Genomic DNA, 24,457 nt, shown 5'->3' on the forward strand with positions numbered 1-24,457 from the left:
TTTTTTTTTTTTGTCTTTTTTTTTTTTTTTTTTTTTTTGTGCTATTAAGGATAGGTCAGTTTTGTTTATTCTAGGATTTTGTAGTTTTTCCGATCGCCTTATTTCAGGTTTTACCGTCGTGTTTAGATTACACTAGCTGCCGCTTTCAACTATGAAAATACAAAAATATTGTATAACAAAATCGATATTTCGAACTTTGTTCTAATTATTAATATTTTGTATTTAAAACATTTCTTGGTTTACAGGGTCATTCTCGTATGGTAACTTGTGTTGCATGGGCGAATGAAGGTGTTCACAATTTCTTCTCATCTGGTTTTGATGGTCTCTTATTGGCTTGGCAAATTCGCATTGGAAATGTTTAGCACATAAATCCTTAAAATCTATTCTTTTACTGCAATAATTCGTTGACTTCAGTATTATGGCGGTTTTCTTTTTCGTGATATGATGTCATATGTGTATGGTTATACCTTTTACACTTTGTACATACACTTTACACATATGTAAGATACTAACTACCTATCTACTTATGTTTTCATATTGACACTGATTAATTTTCATTTTTTCAAAGTAATGATTTTCTCTTTATTTTGTTTTTTTCTCGTTACTATTTCGTTGTTAGTTGTGTAGAATATTTTCACTAGGAGTGATCAATTCAGGTTATTACTATTGTCTTTAATGATTATTCGATTAATATTCTTATTATTACTGTTACTACTATCTCTTTACTATTCATTTTGTTGTTATTTGTCTGCGAACAAACTGCCTTTTTATTTATTACTTATAACGGTGTAAATATGTATTTATGGAAAGTTTTGCTAGTAAATCAGATTGTTTTTAATATAAACAGATTAGTTATAAATAATTCTAATCTCATGGTTTAAGGGAAAACAAAGAGCGTATACACCTACGCCATCGTGCTCGATTCTAAACCATATCACCCAGATTCTCCAACCATCGGTTAAGATAGTCGCGCGGACCCCTAACAAGTGGTCTACATCTACCAACATGACTCAGACTAGGAGTTAGTGACTTCAAGGATTGATGCCACGTTTTGGTTTGGCCGCCCCTAACTTTCTTCCGTCCGTCTCCAACACCAGTCAGCATTGCGCGTCGTGGTAATCGGTGGTTGAGCATGTATAATACGTGGCCCAACCATCTCAGTCGGTGAAGATTCACAACCTCATCTACTGGTTTACCATCATTTCCTAATACCCTATGTCTAACGTCACTATAACTTATTTGGTGATTCCAGCAGATGCTGGTAGTATTTCTAAGACATTTGTGATGAAATACTAGTAACTTAAGAGTATCTTCTACACTTAATGACCACGTTTCACACTGATCTCAAAAATTATTCTTGTGGAATACTTGGATTATTGTATCAAGCAGTTAATTGCATGACCAGTAATTAAATCTGTCATGTGTAAGTCGATATGCTTAGTTTATAATTTAGTTTGGCATAAATATGGTTACAGCTGTTAAAAATTGTGTGGTGAAGCAAAAACGTCTTGATTTGGGTTTTAGCATCAGTGAGGCAACAGCAGCTGTAACTTGTCGATAGTGGTTAAAATTGATAAAACCATTTTAATTACAAATAACGTTTGTTCTAACACATACCTTTGGGAATGAGGAGCTGTACTGATACTCCGTTATTAGAAGTACGTAGTTCGGCAAAGTAAATTATTAACTCAATTCTAAGAAAATTATTTCAATTGGTTTGTAAATTGAATCATGCTTTTAAAGTAAAATGAAAGTAGTGTAAAACACGTTGGTAGCAGGAGGAACGTATAATAGCTTCTGGATGTTACAAAGTATTTACATATACATAGCCTTCAATCATCCATTTGTATCTTTCGGTATGTTCTGCATTCTGAGCCGTCTGGTCCTCAAGTGTTCTCCCAACTCTGATTTCGATTCATTGGTACTCTTCACTCCGTTTGACAATTGTCGAAACTTTGACGCCAAGTTCCGCTACATACTACTTACAAACAATCTTGCGAGTAGTGTCCAGTACAGTAGCATTGCTTGTTGCCTTATTACTCTTTTCTTGATTAGATTAAATCATTTCAACAGTGAATCCTCACTGATATATATGTTTACGTGGATAAAGGTATCATACAACTGAGAATGACCCATTTCCAATGTTTATCATTTAGGGACCAATCGAGATTTAGCTAATTTATGAAGCTGTAACAAAATTTTGTGCTAAATCATTTATGTCATTCACAAAATTTCGTCTTATTATACTAAGAATCAAATGAATTTGAAGCAGATCTAAAAGAATACTTAGTCAATCTATCATTGAGATGATAAAGACCCGTGTTCCAGGGAGTTCAATGTATTCATCAAATTTAGGTCAAACTACATCTTGGAAATTTCTTGGAGAAACTTCTACATACTTTAATTTGCATAATTCGGTATTGGATTATCGTAAGATAACTCTCAAACTATGGTTACTCAATACCAGATAAGACTAATTTACTAACGAAACTTCCAGAATTACAAGCTGATTACTCACGCTTCTTCAGTTCAATTCATTTAGTGTTTGGTATAAAACACAAAATGAAACACATTTTACTAAATTGTTTCATCAGTAAGAGGACTGCATTAGTTATATGTAACGCCAATGAAGTCAGTAAACATTAATAATTTTTTTTATCATCTATCTCAATAGAATTCAGTTATATGATAGATTAAACTCCATACAAAACAAGTAGAGTTATTAAACTCACATGATAGACCAAGGTTTGTAAGATGAACACTTTAATGATTAACTGGATTAATCAACTAAGTCATTGTTCAAATAATTACTGTTTAGGTTATTCCTTATCAATCTGCGTGAGTTATTTGGTGCTAAAACTCCCTGTTTTAGTTATTATTATTTTTGTGTTTAGTTGAGTCAGTCGGGAATTGGGCAGTTGCTTATTGAACGCATATGAATTTTCAGATGCTCATACATTGGTTATGAAGATATTCACACTAAACTTAGGGAACATGTTAGACTATGACAGGCTCTCATGTATTCAAGGTTAGAAATGGACTCTTAAAAGTTTGTTTTCAACATTGTGAGCTTTCTCGATATAAGGTAAGTGTTTTACAGTCAAAGCAAGTACAGTTTGAGTTTCAGACATGTAAAGTATTATGCTGATTAGACTGTTTTACATATTGGTGTAAGATCCATTTAAATTATTGTGAGTGAAAATAAATAGAATGTGTTCGTTCAATGATCGTACGAATAATTTTGCCGTTTGTAATTCTAAATCGATGCATATTAATCTTGATTTTGAGAAGGATCGTCTGGATATGGGAAATTGTATTACATTTCCTCAGGATTACTCTGATGAAATAGAACTTCCTGTTATACATGAAGAAATCTGTTCATCAAAACCAAATTAATTGCTAGTTTCTTCTCATCAAAAACGAATTGGCCCTACCTCAAGAATTTTTTTCAACTTTATTAGAATGAATGATGTAGGAAGAAAGTTTAGCTTATATTGTTAACTTTCTTGAAGACAATCGAGATTTCAAGCCTTCCATGTTATCCGTCTGAGTTTTGATCAAAGAAGAATAAGGACATGTAGAAAAGCGAGAAACAACGAGTTCCACGAATATTTCCCGTTTTAATTTTTCTCCATGTAAAACCTTAATTTTGTAGAGGTTTTTCAGGATGGATAAAAGTATATTCCCAGCCAAATATTTTGTCGATAGGTGAAAGCTGTAATTGCCATATATATATATATATATATATATATATATATTATTTTAATATATATATATTATTTTACTGGAAATTAGCATCAATATTAAATGTAGCAATTCATTGTCAGTCCTGTTCAATAATGTATGCGTAAAATGTTACGTTATGACAAAACGTACTGTGCTTGTGATCAGATTGTTATCATGGAAATTATGTATGTATCGTTGCTCAGTTGTTAATGAATTGAATAACTTCAGAAGTGCCATAATCCTTTTTATACATTTCAACCATTTGATAATACTAAACTACTTGTTACATTCAATAGTATAATATCCTCAGAAATTTTCCTAATATAATATATATATGATTTACAGGGGAAAATAAGGATTTTTTACTGCTAAACAGTTATTGTTCTGCTTGAGAGATTAAGTAACAAATTAGCTAATTCAGTGGCATGATTATGTAATGAGTACTGCAAACTATTCCCTGTTGTAATCTTTAATGCAAAAATTTCATCAGACAACTTATTTCAGTTAAAAAATTGACTGAAAACCGTGAACAGATGAGATAACTTTACAGTTTGGTATTGAATATTCTGGATTATGCTTTTTTAAAATCTGATAATTCCAAATCAAAGTGAATTGTATCAATGTTATATTCTTCTGGCTTTTAGTGATTAAAAATAAATATTCCTAGCGAATAACAGGAGGTGAGTTTGCAAATCTCTGTTAAATACTCAGTAAATTTACTTAGCAAGTACAGATACTTTCTGAGACGCTCTTTTTTGTGTATATTAAGGTTAGCGACGCTAATAAATGGACCACAAACTGAAGTAGGTACAACAAAATCGTAAGTCAGTGTTATGACAATTGATTGGTACATAAGGCCATTAGGATGTATGTCAAGTAAATAATGCACGTGAATAATCTTGAGATGACTTTAATTTCTAAGGAATAAGAACTACCATTACGTGTCGATTCCAGTATCGGACAGCACACGTTGAAAAACTGACCAATACCACTAACACACTTTCATTACTTGACAAATCAAGCAAAAATGTGCAAAATGTTGGTTTTACATCAACAGTTTTCATATAAATGTTATTTTGAATGCAAAACGGGTAAATGTCTAGTGTCTAAATTTTAGATCAATGAATAAACTATCGACTTGAAGCTGTGAATCACGAATCTTCATGACATCTTAACAGTGTACAATTGAGTTATCTCGAAAAAAATTACAAAATTCTCGTTATGTTACCAAATATTTCATAGTTGTATATGAATGAAAACTGTCATCAAGTTAATTTTATCATGTTCGATTGTTATTAATATATTAAACCATTTTTTTTAAAATTTTGTAACATAATAATAATATCAGATTGTCATAGACATACACATTATCTATCTAATGTAATATCCACAAAAACCCTTCTGATATTAATCAACATATGCTCACTGGTGACTGGCTTCAAAAGGTATTTCCTGGAGTTCCAGTGAGAAGTGACCAGTGGAGTTCAACCGGGTCTGTTTTGAGATAGCAACTCACTGAAGACAATGGTGAACGGTGGTCTAAAGGTTAAGCGTTCACATGCGAGACTAATAGGTCCTGTGTTTAAATCTCACGAGGCGGGATCGTGTATGCGCACTGTTGAGGAGTTCTACAATGGGACGAAATGGTCGTTCAGTGCTTCCAGGTTTCCCATCGTGGTCTAGCTTCAATCGACTCATGATCTCAACAATTAAAATTTTTATCTATTAATTAAACTATAATTGATTAACTAGTTGGTTTATACTGATGATAATAATTAGATTTTAATTGATGTATAGACTGAAATTTTACAGTATAACTGAATGTTTTATCAAATTAATTGAAGTATTCAATGTTATTTGTTGAATGTATTTTATTTTTTTCTTAAATTTTTAGAAATTCAAAAATATTTTACAAGAAATATACCATATGCTTTTAGTACACAAATGTTTTGGAAACATTTTTTAAAAATATATTTATAGGATGGAAAGGTATGGATATATAAATATGTATATATATGTATATTCACTTATTATATCAGTTTATTCATAATAAACAAATACTATTCAATCTTGATAAATGAACTGAACGGATCATGCCTTGAATAAAATTACATTAAAGGTTAAACATAAGGCATCATTATATATTTCTTGTTAATTGGTATCTGATCAATCAAGTAATGCATAAAATTAGCTTAGCAATTAACATTCTATCGATTTTGAAATTTACCGCTTCTAATATCAAAGTCAATTAAAAAGGAATAAATATTCAGACAGTATTTGTTTTTTATAAATAACATCGAGATGTTTCTAAGGTATTTATTTAAATCATTTTCAATCAACATATTATAAGGAGTACAGTAAAAAAAAACAGTATCTAAGACATAAAATAAATCTTTTTTTTCATTTTATGCGATTTTTTTCCAGCTACAAATTGTTTAAAATTTACGAGTATTATTGACTTCTTAGGATTGAACTTAACTATGATTACTACAATATTCAGTTGTCTACTACTTTTATACACTCCCATAGGTATAAATTGATGAGATATTTCAAGATGTTGTAATATGAAAATGTAGAGATACATGTGAACTTGTAGATGTACTCAAATGTAACTCAGTTTGTATTAGGATTTACGTTAAACTAAGAAAACATGAATAACTTTATACAGATGAAATAAGTTAATTGTGTTTAATGAGTTCCAGTATAGACAATTCATAATTTTTCATTATAATTGGGTTTTTTGGAGATTGCAGTTATTTTAATAGCTGCATTCATGAATCGATGTATGTTAGACCATCACTGGAAACTTGGAAGCACTGGACGGGTGTTTCATTTTAGTTTGGGACTCCTCAACTGTGCGCATCCACGACCCCGCAAACAGGACTCGAACCCAGGACCTTAGGTCTCGTGAGTGAAAGCTTAACCTCTAGACCACTAAGCCAGTATCCAACTGTGTTAATGTCTAACCTCAACCAAACCGTGATCTTGTGCAACCACTTATCCATTATCTGAGGTAAATACCTACCTCTACTCAACACGAACCGAAGGTCCTGGGCTCGAGTCCCGCATACGGGATCGTGGATGCGCGCTGATGAGGAGAAGCATAATTTTTTGTTGATCAATTGTGTAGTAATATCTTTCATAAAAGATATGTAAGTAAACAACGATATTTCAACCACACATATTTTATACTAATCCTCTTTTTCGTTCTGATATACCTTGTTTAAGTTTTCTAGATTTATTATATCTAATTCAAACTTTCCGGGAGAATTAGCTAGTTAACTAGTTTATATTCTTAATTTATCGACATATGATTTCAATTTCTCATCTACAAGATATAATTGAATTTGAATAATATATGAAAGTGCATTAGGATAATTTTCAGCTTCAGTTATTCTATTCTAAATTTGGGAAGTACTTTATTTTAAAAATCTAAAATCGATCAATAGTTTCCAAATAGTTCTAGTGAAATTCATATTCGTCAAATATTACGAAGATTTTTTGAAACTCATTGTGTTTCAATCAGTTTTATAGGTAGTGGTATAGATAATATTTATACATTGAAATTTTTAATGCTCAAGAAGAAATTATATCGTCAGGGTTCATGTATAAAAGAAATTTTGTTTAGAGATCATATCAGTCGATTGCAGAATGTAGTGCATAAAACGCTAGTAAGACAAGTAAAATATATATGTTAAGTCGTCGGAGGTAGTTGACATGATTAGGAACTGATAGCCAGATAAGGGATTAGAAAATAGATTGTTTAAAACATACATTAGTAGTCCATATAGTGAGTGGAGTCTATAGTGAAATCAGAGTAAAATTCAGTCATAGAAAGGAATTTCGTGACATTAATAGCATCATATATATATATATATATATATATATATTGAATCGCTTATTTACGCCGGTACCATCTAACTATGCTTCTGTCTCAGATATCTAAATGACACATTTGTCATTATTAGAAAAAACTCTAATTAAAAAATTTCTCCAAACGAATAAACGCGTTCTCAAAAAACATCAAATTCACTTACAACAGCGAAGATAAATATGATAAGCTCTCATTCTCAAACATTTAAGTTAAAAGAAATTCTAATGGAAGTCTAAATCTAACCGTAAACCGAAAACTGACACAGTGAAATCGGTATATTGATTATAAATGTGCACATAGATTGAGTGAAAAAATTTCCCTAGGCCTGAATCTTTTCAGAAGAGCAACCAAGATCATTCCTTCAGAGGACAGGTTAAAAGAAAAAAATAATATAATGAGTATCCTAAAATTTAATAACTTTCCTAAGAATATCATTAAAAACATTAAAACGAAACTATCCTTCTTTGAATAACTATTCTAATGAAAGATCTTGGATTGATACTATGGTTTTAATTTATCACCAAGGTACGATACAAGAATTACAACGGATCTTGAAAACATATAGAATTTAAACTTTCTATCAAACAACAAACACTCAACAAAACGCTTTGTTTGGAATAAAAAATGAGATCCCGTTTACATCCACGAAAATTCGTGTCTACAGAATGGGTTGTGTCAATTGTGATGCTTTCTACATTAGAGAGTTTCTTGTGAGATCTCGACCCGTGCTAAGAAGCACATAAATTACACAAAATGACCTAATAAATCTGTAGAATTGGAAAATCTATAGGTTGAATCAGCAGTAGCAATACATGCTGTTTTCAATAATTACTAAATTGATATTGAATATGTCATAGTAATTCGGGAAGGTTTTTCCAGTTATCAAGAGAGGCGAGTAGCCGAAGAGTTTCATATATTGCTAAATCTCTTTGCCTCCAGAAGGAAAGAAGGCTTGACTATCCATTCAAATAACCATATTGAACTTTATTCATTTTACACATAATTTACACACATACACACTCAATTTCAACCCCACTACTTCATATTACCTTTGTATAAAATTTTTCTCACGCACAAACTAACATAGTGATATGAAATACAGAATAACCTTGACCAAAATAACTTGACGTTGACATTTTCAAACTTGTTATAATATTGATTGCACTAAAAATATTATTCTTAGTCTCTTTTATACGAATTAAACTCGTAAGGAAAGATGAATGGTAACTAACATTGAAATCGAGGTCACGCGTTTCGACCTATTCGGAACTCGTCAGCTGGACGTTCCTACATCTCAGAGTTGAAGTCCGCCCCGGAACTCGAATCGAGTACCATTCTCTTCAAAAACCATCACCTTATCCAATCAGATACTGAGTTAAGATAAACACTAGCTTGTGCAATATGGTGAAGTCTAATTCATTTATGTATTGTTTGTTTAAACCTTCCTAGTAATGTTTGGGACTGCAACTGATTAGTTTCGTATTGACATAAAAGTTTAATAAAAGTTGTATTAATTTTATTTTGGCTATTTATTTACTTTGAAAATGTAACTTACATTAATACGTTAAACATCAGAAATACCATATTCTATTCATTTGAATATCACAAGAATTTATTTATCATTAACTTTTTACCTAATGCTCAATTTATTTGAAACTATTATGTCCAACCTTGGCATTGATATGTATATGTATAGATTCATGTCTTGGAAACTAATAAATTAAAAGGATTTAAAAGTACCAACATATCCAACCGTATCGATAAGGCGAGAACAAAATATGTTATAGATTGACAGGAAAAGAACCACTTAGTTATAAGAGATGAAAACTTTGTATTTATGCAAAGTAATTTAGAAAATGATAACATTTGACACCGGTAGCAAAAATCAAATCACCTTCAGTAAATGAATTTAAATTTGTTTATCCAAAATTTAGTCTTAAATTTTACTCGACGGCTAGTGATATTTTCTTAATGATCATACCTAAGTAGATGAAATGGGTTTCATACTTGAAATCATATATTGTCTGTATAGATTTATGAAAATTCTTATACTTTAGATAATTTATGTACATCTTATTCCATTTCTGAGCATGCCAATACAAATTTTTTAAATAAATAAAATGATCATTTTTTATTTTAACAGTTCAAATCGTCACCTGATCTAAGTTAGATCATGTTATAACTTGTACTCGAATGGATGTCATACTAACGCATGAACATGATAAGACTGCCAATCAGAGAGCAGCGAATTATCGATTGGAATAATGATACACAAAAACCGTATGAGCAGTTTAGAGTACTTGTCGATCCTGCTTCTGCCTAGCCCAGCCAGTTAAGTCCAAAACAGCCTCTGCGGTATGAATCATCATATTTCAAACACACTGAGTTTATATACCAAACAGACAGACCGCATCGTACCAATGAAATAGAAAATAACATTTGTACAAGATCTAGCTAAATGTGGCTGTGAATGTGAGAGATAGTAATTAATAGACTAAGGATAACTCAAGAATGGTAAATCACATAATAATAGTTCATAAGTCGAAATAAAGTTTATAATAAGAGGAACATGAATATGAATAGTTTAGGTATTTAACAATTATACGATAAAAAATGTATGCATAGTATGAGTTCATAAATAGATCTCAAAGTTACCATTCATTAACCTTATCAGGGCATAACAGACCAATTAATGAAAACCTGAAAGCACTAGTATAGGACTCCTCAGCAAAGCGCATTTATATTCTCACATTCAGAACTCGAACTCAGGACCTTCCATTTCATATACGAACACGTGATTTTAAATGTGAAACTATTACAATCTCCACAAATCCTCAATACTGATAATTATTTTATTTGTTCTTTTCTCAATTGACTAGTTTTTTAAGTGAAAAGACTGTTTAAAAAATGGAAAGAATGAACTGATTTTTCTCCATCACTCATCTGTTTAACACTTTATAAACTTATACAATTATTTTCATTATTGTATTAATTATTCAGAAATATTCTTATTTACATTTATATCTAATTTATGCACATTCCATTAGGAATCATTGAATTTAGGTAACTTCAATTAATCATAGATTATACAATGAATAAACATATGAAAGTATGTACCCTTTCAAAAAAACAACCTGATAATAATATGAAAATTCTAATTTCTTTTCTTTCCGAAGAAAATTTGTCAATTTTATCATGATACGCTTAAATCTTTTTAATAAGGTAACTTTTGTTGTCATTATTAGCATAATTTCATTTAATTAGAATCAACATTAATGACCGTAATGATAGAACATACATCTAATTAGTTAACTAAGAATATTTTTATATCAGTAGTAATAGTATTAATAATAATAATGATTATTATTAATATTACTATTTATTTTGTGTATACATTAAATAGTTTTGACATTCACTCTTTATAGGTGCATTGAAATATTTCATTTTTCGAATGAGTTACTAAGTGAACATTAGGTTGACTAGTTTTTATTTCTTTTTTTTTAGCCTATTTTTATTTGTCCTGAAATGAAAATGAGTTCTTTAACTTTCTTGTCTATCTGATTAATGTGATAGGTAGTGATTTATATTTTAATTAATGATGAAAATATTTGATTATTTTATCATAAAACTATCAGTAGGGAACAAACAAAATGAAATCAGGTTTTAAATGTTTGTAAAAACTAACAGTGTATCATTGGGGAAATAAAATAAGTGTTTGGGTAGTTTAGAGGGAAGATCATTATTATCAAACGACTGACTATATCAGTGTTTGGTGTAATTACATTGTTTTGTACATATTGTCAGCATAAAAAATAACTATATTTCTTGTGTTTATGAACAACTTGCATTTAGAGCCTATCTAAAATTACTGAAGGGATCCCATCAAATTTACTTGGATCAAACATACAAGGATCTGTAAAACTAGCAGAAAACTGAAATGGTTTTGTAAGTATAGGAGTAGTACATCTATTTTTAAATAAACCGTTATTGTTAACAAGTTCCAACTGTGTGTTCGCTAGGGGCGGCCAAATGAAAACATAGCATCAGTCCATGAAGTCCATGAAAATTTGACTTAGCCACGTTAATAGGTACAGAATACCTGGTTGAGGTTCGCATGATTGTCGTAAACAATGGTTAGGTACTTCAAATAACATGGCTCACAATCGTTTGCAATGGCACAGCTGCATCTATTTTCTGTTTTCCACGGAATGCTAAGCTTCTAAATTGCTCATAACTTCTTTCATTTCATTAAATTATATTTTCTTTTCGAGTCGCATCTTCGATGCCCAATATTTCCTATTGCCACCAATACTATTACTACCTCTACCATCCTAGGATTTAGCCTGGCCACTTTATCTCTCTGTGCCAATGGGTTATGACAACTTGAAACGATGTACATACGCATAGGTTCTACGTTGGGACTGATTGAACTGTGGGCTTAGAGAAGGATATTAATAATTTGATCTTTGACACTAACTCAATAGCAAAAATAAATGTATTATTTCACCGTCAAAAATCCATGTGAAATAATAATAAAGTAGTGATTCTGCATTATTAGAAATTGTTTAATCTATGTCTACGTTTTTATGAAGCCTATTTAAATCACCATCACAATAAAAGCAGGAAAGTTATAGCAATAAATTATTCTTGTTGATTGTTCATTAAAATGCTTAAAAGGAAATTACGAAATAGTTCATTAAAAACTTAGTTGGGTTTACAGAAGAAGGAGGTGAATAGATAGCATTAAGCACTGATCTACTAGGAACAAGAAATCGAAAGGAAATAGGGAGTGTTTCTTATATGACCTTGGATTTACTGAGAAAATATTTACGCTCAGTCAAATTTCGAAAACTACTATAGTTGCTTCCGGCTTTAAGACAGATTATCCTGCTGTTAATTTTCTTCATCGTCAACTGCCTTCTTAAAGATCGGCGTTAGGGAATTGAAGTTCTGTCATTAACTTTTTGTAGCCAGAAGGTATAATTATGTTTGATTAAAATAGGGGGAGGGTACACTTTTCTGATATCACTAGATGACAGTCTATGGTTCTTCTAATATTCACTCAAGATAACAAGTTTGTTTTGGCAATGATTAGCGCTGAGTAGAAAACTTACATTTCTGGCTTCTTATCAGGTACTTTCAACCATATGACTTATTTAGTGAAGCTTGGACAATGAATCGCCTTTGGTTTATATAACAGTTATTAATGACATGCTTTATATGTAATGAACTAAAGTTCAATACTTATACTAGTCTAATTTTGGTATTTTTTAAATAGTCTTTTTAGAGACTAATCGTTGGTTTTAAATGCGATGATGATAATTAGGATAGTACAACATATTTTAGCTGGCTTCTATACGATGTGTATAAATCTTTCCCAAAACATACCCATATCGTTGTCTAGAACAGTTAGAGCATTCCAGCTAGTTCAGTAATCTTTAAAATCTAATCAGCACGAATTTATCGGATGCTGATCAAAAAACATTCATCTGACCATAATAAATTGATGCTATCTGTAATATAGTAGAGATAATTATATTTTAAGGTAAGTAAAATGGATGAAATTTCTTGAAGTTGTAACGAAGGATAAACAACCAGTCATCTTAAGCAAAGATGGATAATGGCTAGCAGTGGAATCCAGGACGCGCGTTTCGTCCTATTTGGTGCTCGTCAGCTGGATGTACCTGTATCTGAGTTGATGTTCACTCTGGGACTCGAACCCAGTACCGTCCGCTTCAAACGCAATCGCGTTATCCACTCAGCTACTGAGTCCTGATAGCCACTTGCTTATAATGCTTGTGAATTAAGGCAATATCGAGGCTATACGCACAGTATGCACATATGCCAATAAGAGACTGACCAGTTGAAGTCCTAAACATCAATGGGAAGATTCAAACAAACAATACCAAGGGAATTCAACCAGTCATCTTGTTTAATATCGCTGAATTCATTTGGTTCTGATGAACATTTTTATCATATTTAGTTGCTTTTCTTTTACATCTGATAGTATATTTATTTCCTCTTTGATCGTGCATGACGACTTGTAGCGATAGGCAATTATGACAGATTGTACGTTGTTCATATCTATCAGTTTAGTTAGTGAATAAATGGTGGTTACTTTAATTGATTACTCTCTATTTCCAGTCTTATATAATTAGTAATTAATATGAAATTAAGACTGATTATTTAGATTTTACTGTCAGTACACTTTATTACGCCTCTGTTTTTGTATAATAAAGAAAAAAGTAAAACATATTTCTACAAAATCAAAGAATGTCTAAGCAAACATCAAATCGAATTTCGGTTTGTACAGTTATAAATCCATAATAAAGGCATCATATTGGTCAATATAAGATTATAATTGAATTGTTTAAAAATATACATTAAAAAATAGTAAAGTTCAGGTCATTTATGGCTTAAATAATTACCAGATAGAATGTTAGTAAAGTTGAAAAATCAAATAAGAAGCTAGGAAACGTCGTGGAGGCTCAATCTAATTTCTCCCATAATACTTCTTGATCTTATCATTAGAGTACATAATACTATTAAAAAGTACAATGAAGCATTCATGGTAAGTTCACTATGTTGAAAGTTGGGTAGCATATAATTGTAATCTAATTTTCTCACCGCATATCTACACCCAAAATCAAGTGACAAACTATTTATTAATAATTCTATAAGTTTGTCGGAGCCAAACCTCAGTACGTTTCTCTATTTATTAGCATTCAGCAAATTAAAAAGTTAGCTTTACTGTTTCGTATGCTATTTTGTCTTGCTCTTTACGAACTGATCGTTATCTGCATTTTCTCTTTGGTTTAATTTCGACTCCTGTTCCAGTCGTCAAGCTGTGGATTAATTTTAGGAATAAGTTGTCAGCTGCCTCAACATTGTAATGAAGATATACAGTGAATCATTTGCCTTGCCTTGGTTAGGGTCAACTGATAGGAAGATTCGGATTTAGCTTGCATGTTAGTTTCTACTCAACAGTAAAATGTATGTGCAATTTTGTACGAAGTGTTCAGTGATAGCTAGTATTTGTCCCAGTTAGAGACGCTATCAGTGAACCTTTCAGTTTTTGGCTTATTTTCTGTGAGAATAGTTGAGTTGTTAGTACGAACCTGTCCTACGTTATTTGATCTTTAGTAATGATCCAGTCTTATCGAACAAATTGCGATATAGTCACTAGTTTAAGTGACTTGATACTATGGTGAACTTTATTTGGTGTTGTGTAGTTGTTAGCATTGTACAAAAAGGATTCAAAATCAGCGTAGACGGATATCATGACTAGCAGAAACGCAGTTGAAAGATAAAGGGGAGGAAAAATAAAACATGACCACTGACAAGCACAATCAAGTTAAGTATCTTAACCTTTATAAAGTATGTGATCAAATTCTATCGTAATGCGGAGATACAATTGTACATATGATTTAGTAGATTATATAAATACCCTATTGGTCCGTGCATTGACTTCCATAATGACGACGATATTGAAATTTGACTCCTTGATTAATTTCGTATATTATACTTAGGCTAGTCCCATTAAGCAACGATAGTAATAAGGGACAAATATAAAATGTTCAGGGATAATTTATTTGTAGCATTCAAATATTGGCAGACAGACAGTGGAAATGGAAAGATTGTAGTCTATGACTGATACTAGTCAAGTGACTTTCAGTTAAATTTAATTATTATATTAAAACAAACCAAGAGTAACTTAACCAAACAGAGATAGACAGGCATGCATGCAAAATAACCAATATCATTACAATTACAAATGCATAAGTCAAATGGGTTCACACAACAGTTTGTATCGATCTCTCGTACCAATTCAAGACACGGTTGTAACTAAGATTATTTGTTTATCATTTAGTTTTATATGGATCCCTGCAATCCCATATATAATCTTTTAGTCTCGAAACATTTTATTGACAGAAAAAAGTAATAACAAAAATGAAAAGAAGGGGGTTTTGTGGAGATTTTAGTAATTTTTATAATGGAAATCATGAGTCAATTGAAGCTAGACCATCATGGAAAACCTGGAAGCACTGGACGGCCGTCTCATCCTATTGTGGAACTCCTCAGAAGTGCGCATTCACGATCCCGCCTCGCAAGGTTCGGACCCAAGATCTATCAGTCTGGCGCGCGAACGCCTAACCTCTAGAACACTGAGCCGGCATCCAACGGTGTTATTGTCTAACTTCAACCGATCCACGAAATTGAGCGACACATCTACCATTTTCTTTAGTGAGTTGATTGATATCTCACAACAGACCTGGTTGAACTTCACTGGTCACTGCTTCTCACCAGAGATCAAAAACTGGGGCGACTCAGTGATGTACTTAACTATCTACTGATTGCCTATTTCACAGTTATTTATTCATTCGTTGCGCCAATTTTGTTGGATTTTCGTCTAACTTGTTTCGAAATATAATAGCTTGAATCTATTCACTTCTGTGCTAGACCTCATATAGAATGATTGCTAAATGACATTAGTTTGAATTATCTTCATTTTGAAGTAACATTACTGTAACCAACCTAGAGGAACTTGTAAGGCACAGTCTAGTGATGACATTTAACATGTAGTTGTATTAATTAAGCCATTACTGACGAACAAATATATTTATTTTAGTCTTTAGTAAACAACTGCTAGAGTAATAATATAAATGTTCACTATTAAGTTATCTAATTAGTTATTCAACTGGGATACCTATGATGAAATATTCCAAAGTTTAGCAAATTATGTGAGTTAAACTAGCAAATAATAGAATAATTTTAAAAAGATTTCTAATGGAACCTCAAAATCATTCGCATAATACTATTCAGTAAGTTCAAAGATTTATCGTTTTACCCTTGTTATTATTAGACAACTTTATGTTTATTAGGATTCATAATATCTATGTACTTCAGTGATTATTTAACTAAGGAATATTTTAAAGTTAATGGCATAAACTGAATGGATTAGATGGTTGTATGAAAAAAAATTTTGTTGCAATGAAACATCAGTTGTTTGTTAAACAAAAAATCAAAGTTGAACTTATAGCAAGAATTAGGTTGAATACCATTAAGTAGTATAAAATTTATGAAAATAAACGAGGTCGTTGATGCGCACTGATGAGGAGTCCCACAATAGGACGAAACGGTCGTCCAGTGCTTCCATGTTTTCCTTGGTGGTCTAGCTTCAATTGACTCACGCTTTCAACTATGAAAACACTAAATCTCCACAAAGACCCCTTCTGATAATAATATAAACTAGAAGATTATCAATAGTAGACTACAGAGAGGAAAATGTAATAACAACTGTTTTTTTCTTTTCTGTAACAAAATAAACTTAAATAACTTTCTATTTGGCGACGTATACTTTTATTGCTAAAAGTCACGAAAAAGAAAATCAATATTAACAAGACTTTCATATATATTCATATGTGCAATTATAATCTAATAGAAGAAATTAAAATTTCCTTTTTCATTTAGTTTAATCAGTTTCATTTGCCATTCAGATTTAAAATTAATGAATTTCATAATTTGTAAACATGAATTAATCTCTTGAACATATAGTGAATTGTAAAAGTTGTAATGCAATGCTTCGTTAATCTTTCACCTCAATAACCGTTAAAATACAAATCTTAACGGTGAATGAAATCAAAAGGCAAAGTGAAGCTGCAACTACAGTTTATTATCAAATAACGCAGGCCACAAAGCTACAAGCACATGAGTAAGTATCAGCGAGCAAGCGCAAGCAATTACATAAGCAGATTTATAGTCAAATTGTATAAGGGCGCTGCAAGATAGAGCACAAGCTAATAGTAGGATTTGAGTGCATACATATATGGGGAGGAGGATGAATCACCGATTGATATTTAGGAAATCAACGTTTTGACGAGAGTCTGTCATGTGCTCTAGTGATCATAACAGTAAAAAGATATATGTGAATTGTTACTATCCAAATGATAATGTTTGTTAAGTAAGTTAATAAAAGGGTTTAACCAAAATTAACCATAATCGAAATAAGGGTTTTGGATAGTTGCTATAACGTGAGCATAAGAGATTATAAAAACCAGAATAGGAATGTTCTAAATATAATATACTTGAATTTAGATATCAATAACAATTATGAGGAAAAATGAAAGATGGGATATATTTTCATTAGTAGCTATGGTTAACATGAAAAGTAAAGTACAAAATACAAATTATACAGTCCATATACGGCCAAACTATCTTCATGTTAATGGTTAGATCGATAGAAATGGTATAAAGAATTAAACAAATTATCTAGTAACTCTGAAACGTTATTATTTCAAAAAACGTATTATATTTCTGAATGCGAACTTGACAGCCTAGTAGCAGAAGATTCAATTGAAGAAAACAGAAAGAAAATTGGGGAGTAACCAAAATAACAACAGAATTTGGGGAGTAATGGATTATGTAAAGGACAACGCAAAGAAGATATGCAAATAATGTATTTAATGTATGATTTCCATATTTTACTTAGACACTTCATACTACATTAAATGTTTAGTGAATTATTCTGAAATTACTTTTAAGATAATTTTATACGGAAGCTTAATTACAGGAATTCATTCAGTATTAGCATTTCTATATCCAGTAAGATATCGACATGAACATAATTAAATCAGACTGTAGTTTTAAATTTCAGCATGTGGTACAGAAGAAATGTCATATGACATAAAAGATGTTGTTAAAACCGGAGTATCATAAGTTCTAACCAATATATCAGGGTGTAATCAAAATTGTTAATAAATCTGATCACTAAGTCAATAATAAATCATTTGATTACTAATTATATCAAATAGTGAAAACAAATGATTTTAAATGGTTAAACAATTTTTAGCTGTGACTAGTGACTACAACTGACGTGACACGTAACTAACTTTTATTGGGGCTTCTTTTTAAAAGCTTCATGTGTTTCATATTTTATCAATAATCGCAAAAATTGTGATCATATTTACTGATGAGCTTTTGGGTGAGAAGTCCTTTTTTAATAATTATTCCAAACCTAAAATATATATCGAAACTATTGACTGTTCATCTTTTCGGGCTAATGCCATAGTATCGCAGAGATATTAAGTTACATAATTGATATCTTATGGAGTCACTCAATTAATTACACTGGTTATTACATTAACAGTCGTTAATATGATGATCATCAAGTAAGAACCTCATAGATTCATAGAACTAATGAATATGTTCACTAATTCCTTCCTCAACTTTTGTCATTCAACTAGAGAACCAAAGAAGAGAATTTTTTCATTTTTACAATCTAATTTAGTGATTGTACAATACTCGTAATAATTTATTAAACGAACAAATAACTTATAGATATGATTATCTTTTTCCTATGTTGATCAAATGATAATAATTAAGTATAAATAACATACAATGAAAGAATAAAAAGTTCTATATGAAATATAATAAAATAGGTTTCAGGTATACTATAATGAAAAAAAAAATAAACAAATAATTTCATATTATTATTATTACTAAATTTATTAATAAATATTTATGTCAATTTAAATATTGTTTTTGTTAAATGTATTTCATTTCACATTTATTTCATTATTATTTGTTCACTGTTTGTTTAAATAAACATAATAAATATATAAAAATATATAAAAATTATTAATAAAATCAATAATTACAAGAACACTATCAATATTTTATTTATTTATTTAAGCACACAAATATTGGTATAAAAGAGCACCAGATATATATGCGCCACACAAATCTCATTTGATTTGAGTGAAGGTTGTGATAATGTCCAGGTGCCCAAATTAAAGCAGGTGGTTTTGTTAGGTGGCCATAACCGGAGACTTCGACCTAAAAATCTGATCCACAAGGCAGTGGAGGAGATGCAGTCCCATGGTAGCCGGTGACTAACGATTGATTCATACGCCATTTGTTCCTTCAAGATACTGGAGCCCATGTGCACCATTGATTTGAAATCAGAGTTTTCCATCTCCCCTAGGTGGACCCTATGTGTCCTTCGACCCGGTTAAAGCGCCGGACATTCGCTTTTCGTCCTCTTAATTTCGTAAACAACGCCACCACGAGATCTTAATATACAAGTAATAACTTCTTTATGTAGAACAATAAGTTAATAGTTTTTGTTCACTATCAAGTATTTGTTTTATTATTTGAGAAATGCTTGAATGATACTTTTTTATTTGTTTTTGGAGTTGTTAGGCTTATGAATAAGATCTTATATATATATATATATATGTCTTCTATGTTCTGAGTGAAGTTAAACAAAGTTCAATGTTACAATCAATTCATCGATACTTTCTATTGAAATCATCATCATGACACCTTTAACTTGTGAATGTGTAATAGTTTGGAAACAATAACTATCGAAACTTATATGTCTAAATAGTTTCTTAACTTTTTTTGCTTTTGACTAAAGCGGTATTAATATGTAAAAAAAACATAAACTGATTTTTTCCGTTTATCTGACTGAATTGACTGAAGTATAAAAAGAATTCTAACTGACTTTTTGTAAACAATTATTTTACTTATTCTCTACATTCGTCTTTTGATTCTTACAATAACTACTATATTACTGACCATTCATCAAAATATTTTGTTAGTTCTTTCTTCTCCTTTTATATATTATGCAACGTAGTAACAGCTTGATTTTCGAATAATCAATTTGATTAGTATTAATTCTCCTTCTTCAAATTAATTAATGTTATTTTCATAGTTGAAGGCATGAGTCAATTGAAGCTAGAACACCAAGGAAAACCTGGAAGCACTGGACGATAATCAATATGTCATTATATAATTATTACGTAACGTATCTAGTCGATGGGTGTTATTTCATTATTGTAAATCATATATGTATGCATATTAGTGTAGAGCTATGATGAAAAACTAATTTTAATTATCATTAAATCGTATGAATTTAATTCTGTGACCAGATTTTGCTTATATAAATTTTTTTAACAAAAGCTAACCATTTGAAAAAACAAACAAACATGGAACTACTTATTTGTTTTTCAGAAATAATATTCATTATGTATTAGCTCCTTATTGTTCTATTGACTTGTTTGTCAATAGAAAAAAGGCAAAAAAACAAAAGACTATACTTTCTAATTTTATCAAATACTACTATCTTGTTTAAATGAATATAGATCAGAAGGGGTTTTGTGGAGATTTCAGTGTTTTCATAGTTGAAATCATGAGTCAATTGAAGCTATACCACTATGGAAAACCTGGAAGCACTGGACGGCCGTTTCATCCTATTGTGGAACTCCTCAGAAGTGTGCATTCACGATCCCGCCTCGCGAGATGCGCACTGCTGAAGAGTCCTATAATAGAACGAAACGGCCGTCCAGTGCTTCCAGGTTTTCCATGATGGTCTAGCTTTAGTTGACTCATGATTTCAACTATAAATGAATACAGTTTGAAGAAAAATATTTTTATGACGCCAATAATGTATAATCATGTAGTTTCGTTAATGCAACAATTTGTTAACCATTCGTTACTGACCTGCGTCTTTTGGTCTTTTTTTCTTTAAATAAGATACTACATATTAGGTAACTGAAAAAAAAATTTCTGTTATTTTAAAGTAAACCAGATAATTGGAAAGTGAAATATTTTCAAGTTTTCTTCCTTACCATTTGATTAGTACGTAACCTCATTTGTTATTTATTGTCGAATCAATTTATAATGCAATCTTTCCTAGCCTCCTGTAGGCAAATATTTTCCATATAACTATATATAAGAATGTACAACTTCAGTAAATGATTTCGTCAAAAAGAAAATTTTCTTCGCTGAATTCTCTTTTTCTTATTCGATGGCATTATGAGTTATTTTATTTTATGTAGATAGTCATTTTTTTACTATTGGCTTACAATCTGTATATGAATAGTCAATCATTACAAATAGGTTTCATCACAGTGAAATTTAGTAATTCGTTGAATGTATTTTTTTACTCTTGTATAGGTTAGTATTTAAAGTTTTTCTCAGTTTTGAAAGAAACTTCCTAATTGTTTCTTGAACATTTTTCCTAATGTTGAATTGTGGTGTGGTCTACTTATATCCACATAAGTAGTATATGGTGATGGTCAGACATAAAATATATTTTGGCAGAAGATCAATAGGGAAAGAATCGGAACGAAGCGCAATCAGTAGGAAGATGTATGAACAATGGAATCAGAGGAGACGGACCGATATTTGCAGAAGGAACAGTTAAGATTGAGACAATTGATTGTTAATTTACAAATTAACTGTTTTCTGTATGGTTATCATAATTTAGTGATTAAATACATTCCATTGTCCCCACCTGTGTTTTGTTCTCTACAGAATGACCAGTTTATTTCTATCCATTTTATCAAAGAATTGTAATGTTTAACAATAATCCATATTCACTTTTATGATAGTAAAATTAGAGCAAAATGAATGCAGATAGTGTTTAAAAATGTTTTTTTCTTTTTAATCTGATCTTTTTATTTTGTCGAAAGTATTAAAAATTCTGTTTACATTTATTCAACTCAGGATATTTTTGAATTATTACTATTTTAAACAAGTATTTGGTAATTTTTCACCTTGATAATTTTCGAAATGTAATGTCGGTATTTTCTAAAGGATACACATTAAGAGATGATCTTAGTATAGTCAGTGAATCCACTGACAAGACTTTAGATTGACTATAGGGAATACTGTAGTAACTTAATCATTATTTTGAATATGTTAGTCATTACAATACTCCATAACTTATATATATCATGAAAGCTATCATTCATAAATTAGAACTCATTGAGTACATACTAGAAGTCACTTTCTGACACGTTTACTCTATGGTAAGAGAAGACTAGCCATTGATGGTTTTCATACATTCTTATCGAATAATTGTATACTTTCTCGATTTTAAAGTATTGAATAAACGTTTTAGTTTAGTACTATGAAAAGTTAGGATAACAAAACTTAATACTTTATGTGATCTTATTGTTGATCCATAAGAAGTTTCTGGTTGACCATGTTTTGATATAAGTTGATTCTTTTATAGGATTCTGATTTTGTGTATTTCAATGCACATTGTATTCAATTTACAATCATGATACTTAAAAGAGTGGAATGATTCCTAAGTTGTCATTGAAACATATTTTCTCAATCTATGGATTTCTTTAATAATAACATAGATTCCCTTATTTCCTAATAATGTTTTACTAATATTATTTTTATTAAGAATTAGGATAAGTACAGTGAATGCAGCTGACCAGCCTATGTATTGGTTAAAATACAAATATTTAATGGATTTAAGTGAATTTTAATAATTATTACTGAAATTAATGATCATTCATATACTTTTCTGTTGAGAATAGTAAGTGTACAGTAAAATGATTTTGTTAAGTAACTACTCTATAAGTAGTCTATAGGTTGGCAACATGAAGACAAACAATCCCAACCATTAATAATCTTTATTTAAATAATATTCATGATTAATCTAAAATTATTATGTTTCTAAAGTAAAAATTTATGATTGATTATAAATGAATAATATCACAGGGCGTGATTGACTATTTGCCTAATATCAATCTTTAGATGAATATCAATTTAGTGTTCTAACAAATATCTATTAATTACAAATTTGAAAACGTTTTGTAAATAAATGTTCTGTTTTTTTTGTTGTTGTCGCTTATGTAGTATGATTCATTAAAACAATTTAGTTCTATAATCTAAAGTAAATATCAACATCTGTATACTTTTGCATATATGACTGTATTCTGAAATATTGAAATTACCAAAAAAATTTAGAAAGGAATGGAAAAAAAATATAAATATCAATCTATGGATTGTTGTACTGAAACCTCTTCTTTAGGATTAATACATTCACGACGTAAAAAGATACTTAAATCTGTTAAGATGACTGGGATACCTTGTGATATTCTATATGAATCAGCTATTCAAGATATTATGAATAATTTCAAATTATATGAATATATAGATTATCTAAGTATATTCACATTTCTTTTGAGTCTTGTTGTTAAGGTCACTATTATGCTTAGTAATAGAAAGGCATTTCTGTGTTTTTTCCTCAGAAACTCCACTTAACTGATGTTAGTGTTAAAACTCTGTACAGTGGTCGATTCATCAAACGTAGATGTTTTCAGTGCATGCCAACCATTTCTAATTGTTGGGGATGTTAAATCTCCAGAACTTACTTGGTAAATGGCTTAATTTTATAATTTTATTTTGAGAATTTGAATTTTGCTGTTTTCGCGCCAAAAGCGCTTTTTTCACCTTTGAGTCGAATATCCCTCTTGTAAAATATCTTAAACGCTATTGGTCCGTTGTAACTTTCAGTATGCTATTTGGTAATGCTGCACATGGACAATTTATTGCTGTATGTATACGTTTGAGTTTTTTCCCCTTACGATTGCTGTGATTCTGGCTGCTACGGAATATATTTTCCTCGCTTCCAACTTGGACTTCTTACTCTAGTTAGCTGGGTCTGGGACGCGTCAGAATAGCTAACTTATTGGTCTCTGGTCTCAAGTCTTTGTTCCGTTCGCTAACTAGTGAATTCGAAACGCTTCAGATATGACACTAATGTACAAGATAGTTTTCTATTCCTACCTATAATGAATTAATAACTATATGGAAGATTAACCTTGTTATATAGAAAAAGTTAATTAAAATAAGGTTGTTGTTTTCATTTTCATTGCTTCATATAAGTTTGGCAATGTTTATTTATAGAAAATACATTTTGCCAAATATGTAACAATATTTTATTTGTTAAAATTTTAAAATGAAATGAAATAACCAAAAACAAAAATGGTTACAACATTTAAAATGTTTCACAACAAGCTAGTTTAATCTCTAAGCATTTCATTTCACTTA

At 30.5% G+C, this 24,457-nt stretch overlaps 1 protein-coding gene and 1 non-coding gene across 2 annotated transcripts in view; one reads left to right on the forward strand and one right to left on the reverse strand.

The window, feature by feature from the left end:
• The window catches only part of Smp_144870 (hypothetical protein), a gene marked incomplete at both ends in the record, with an annotated part of 12,659 nt that extends 12,297 nt beyond the window's left edge, over positions 1–362 (forward strand). Inside the window, one exon of the mRNA XM_018795265.1 lies at positions 246–362. Within this exon, the coding sequence (XP_018646990.1) occupies positions 246–362 (117 nt within the window). The remainder of the gene's footprint in view (positions 1–245) is intronic.
• Positions 363–13,302: 12,940 nt separating this feature from the next.
• On the reverse strand, positions 13,303–13,369 carry Smp_tRNA_00157_Pseudo_TTG.1.1. Its single transcript has one exon. It is a non-coding gene (tRNA).
• Positions 13,370–24,457: the final 11,088 nt, after the last annotated feature.

Source organism: Schistosoma mansoni, assembly GCF_000237925.1.
Source record: "Schistosoma mansoni, WGS project CABG00000000 data, supercontig 0180, strain Puerto Rico, whole genome shotgun sequence".
Taxonomy (NCBI): Eukaryota; Metazoa; Platyhelminthes; class Trematoda; order Strigeidida; family Schistosomatidae; genus Schistosoma; species Schistosoma mansoni.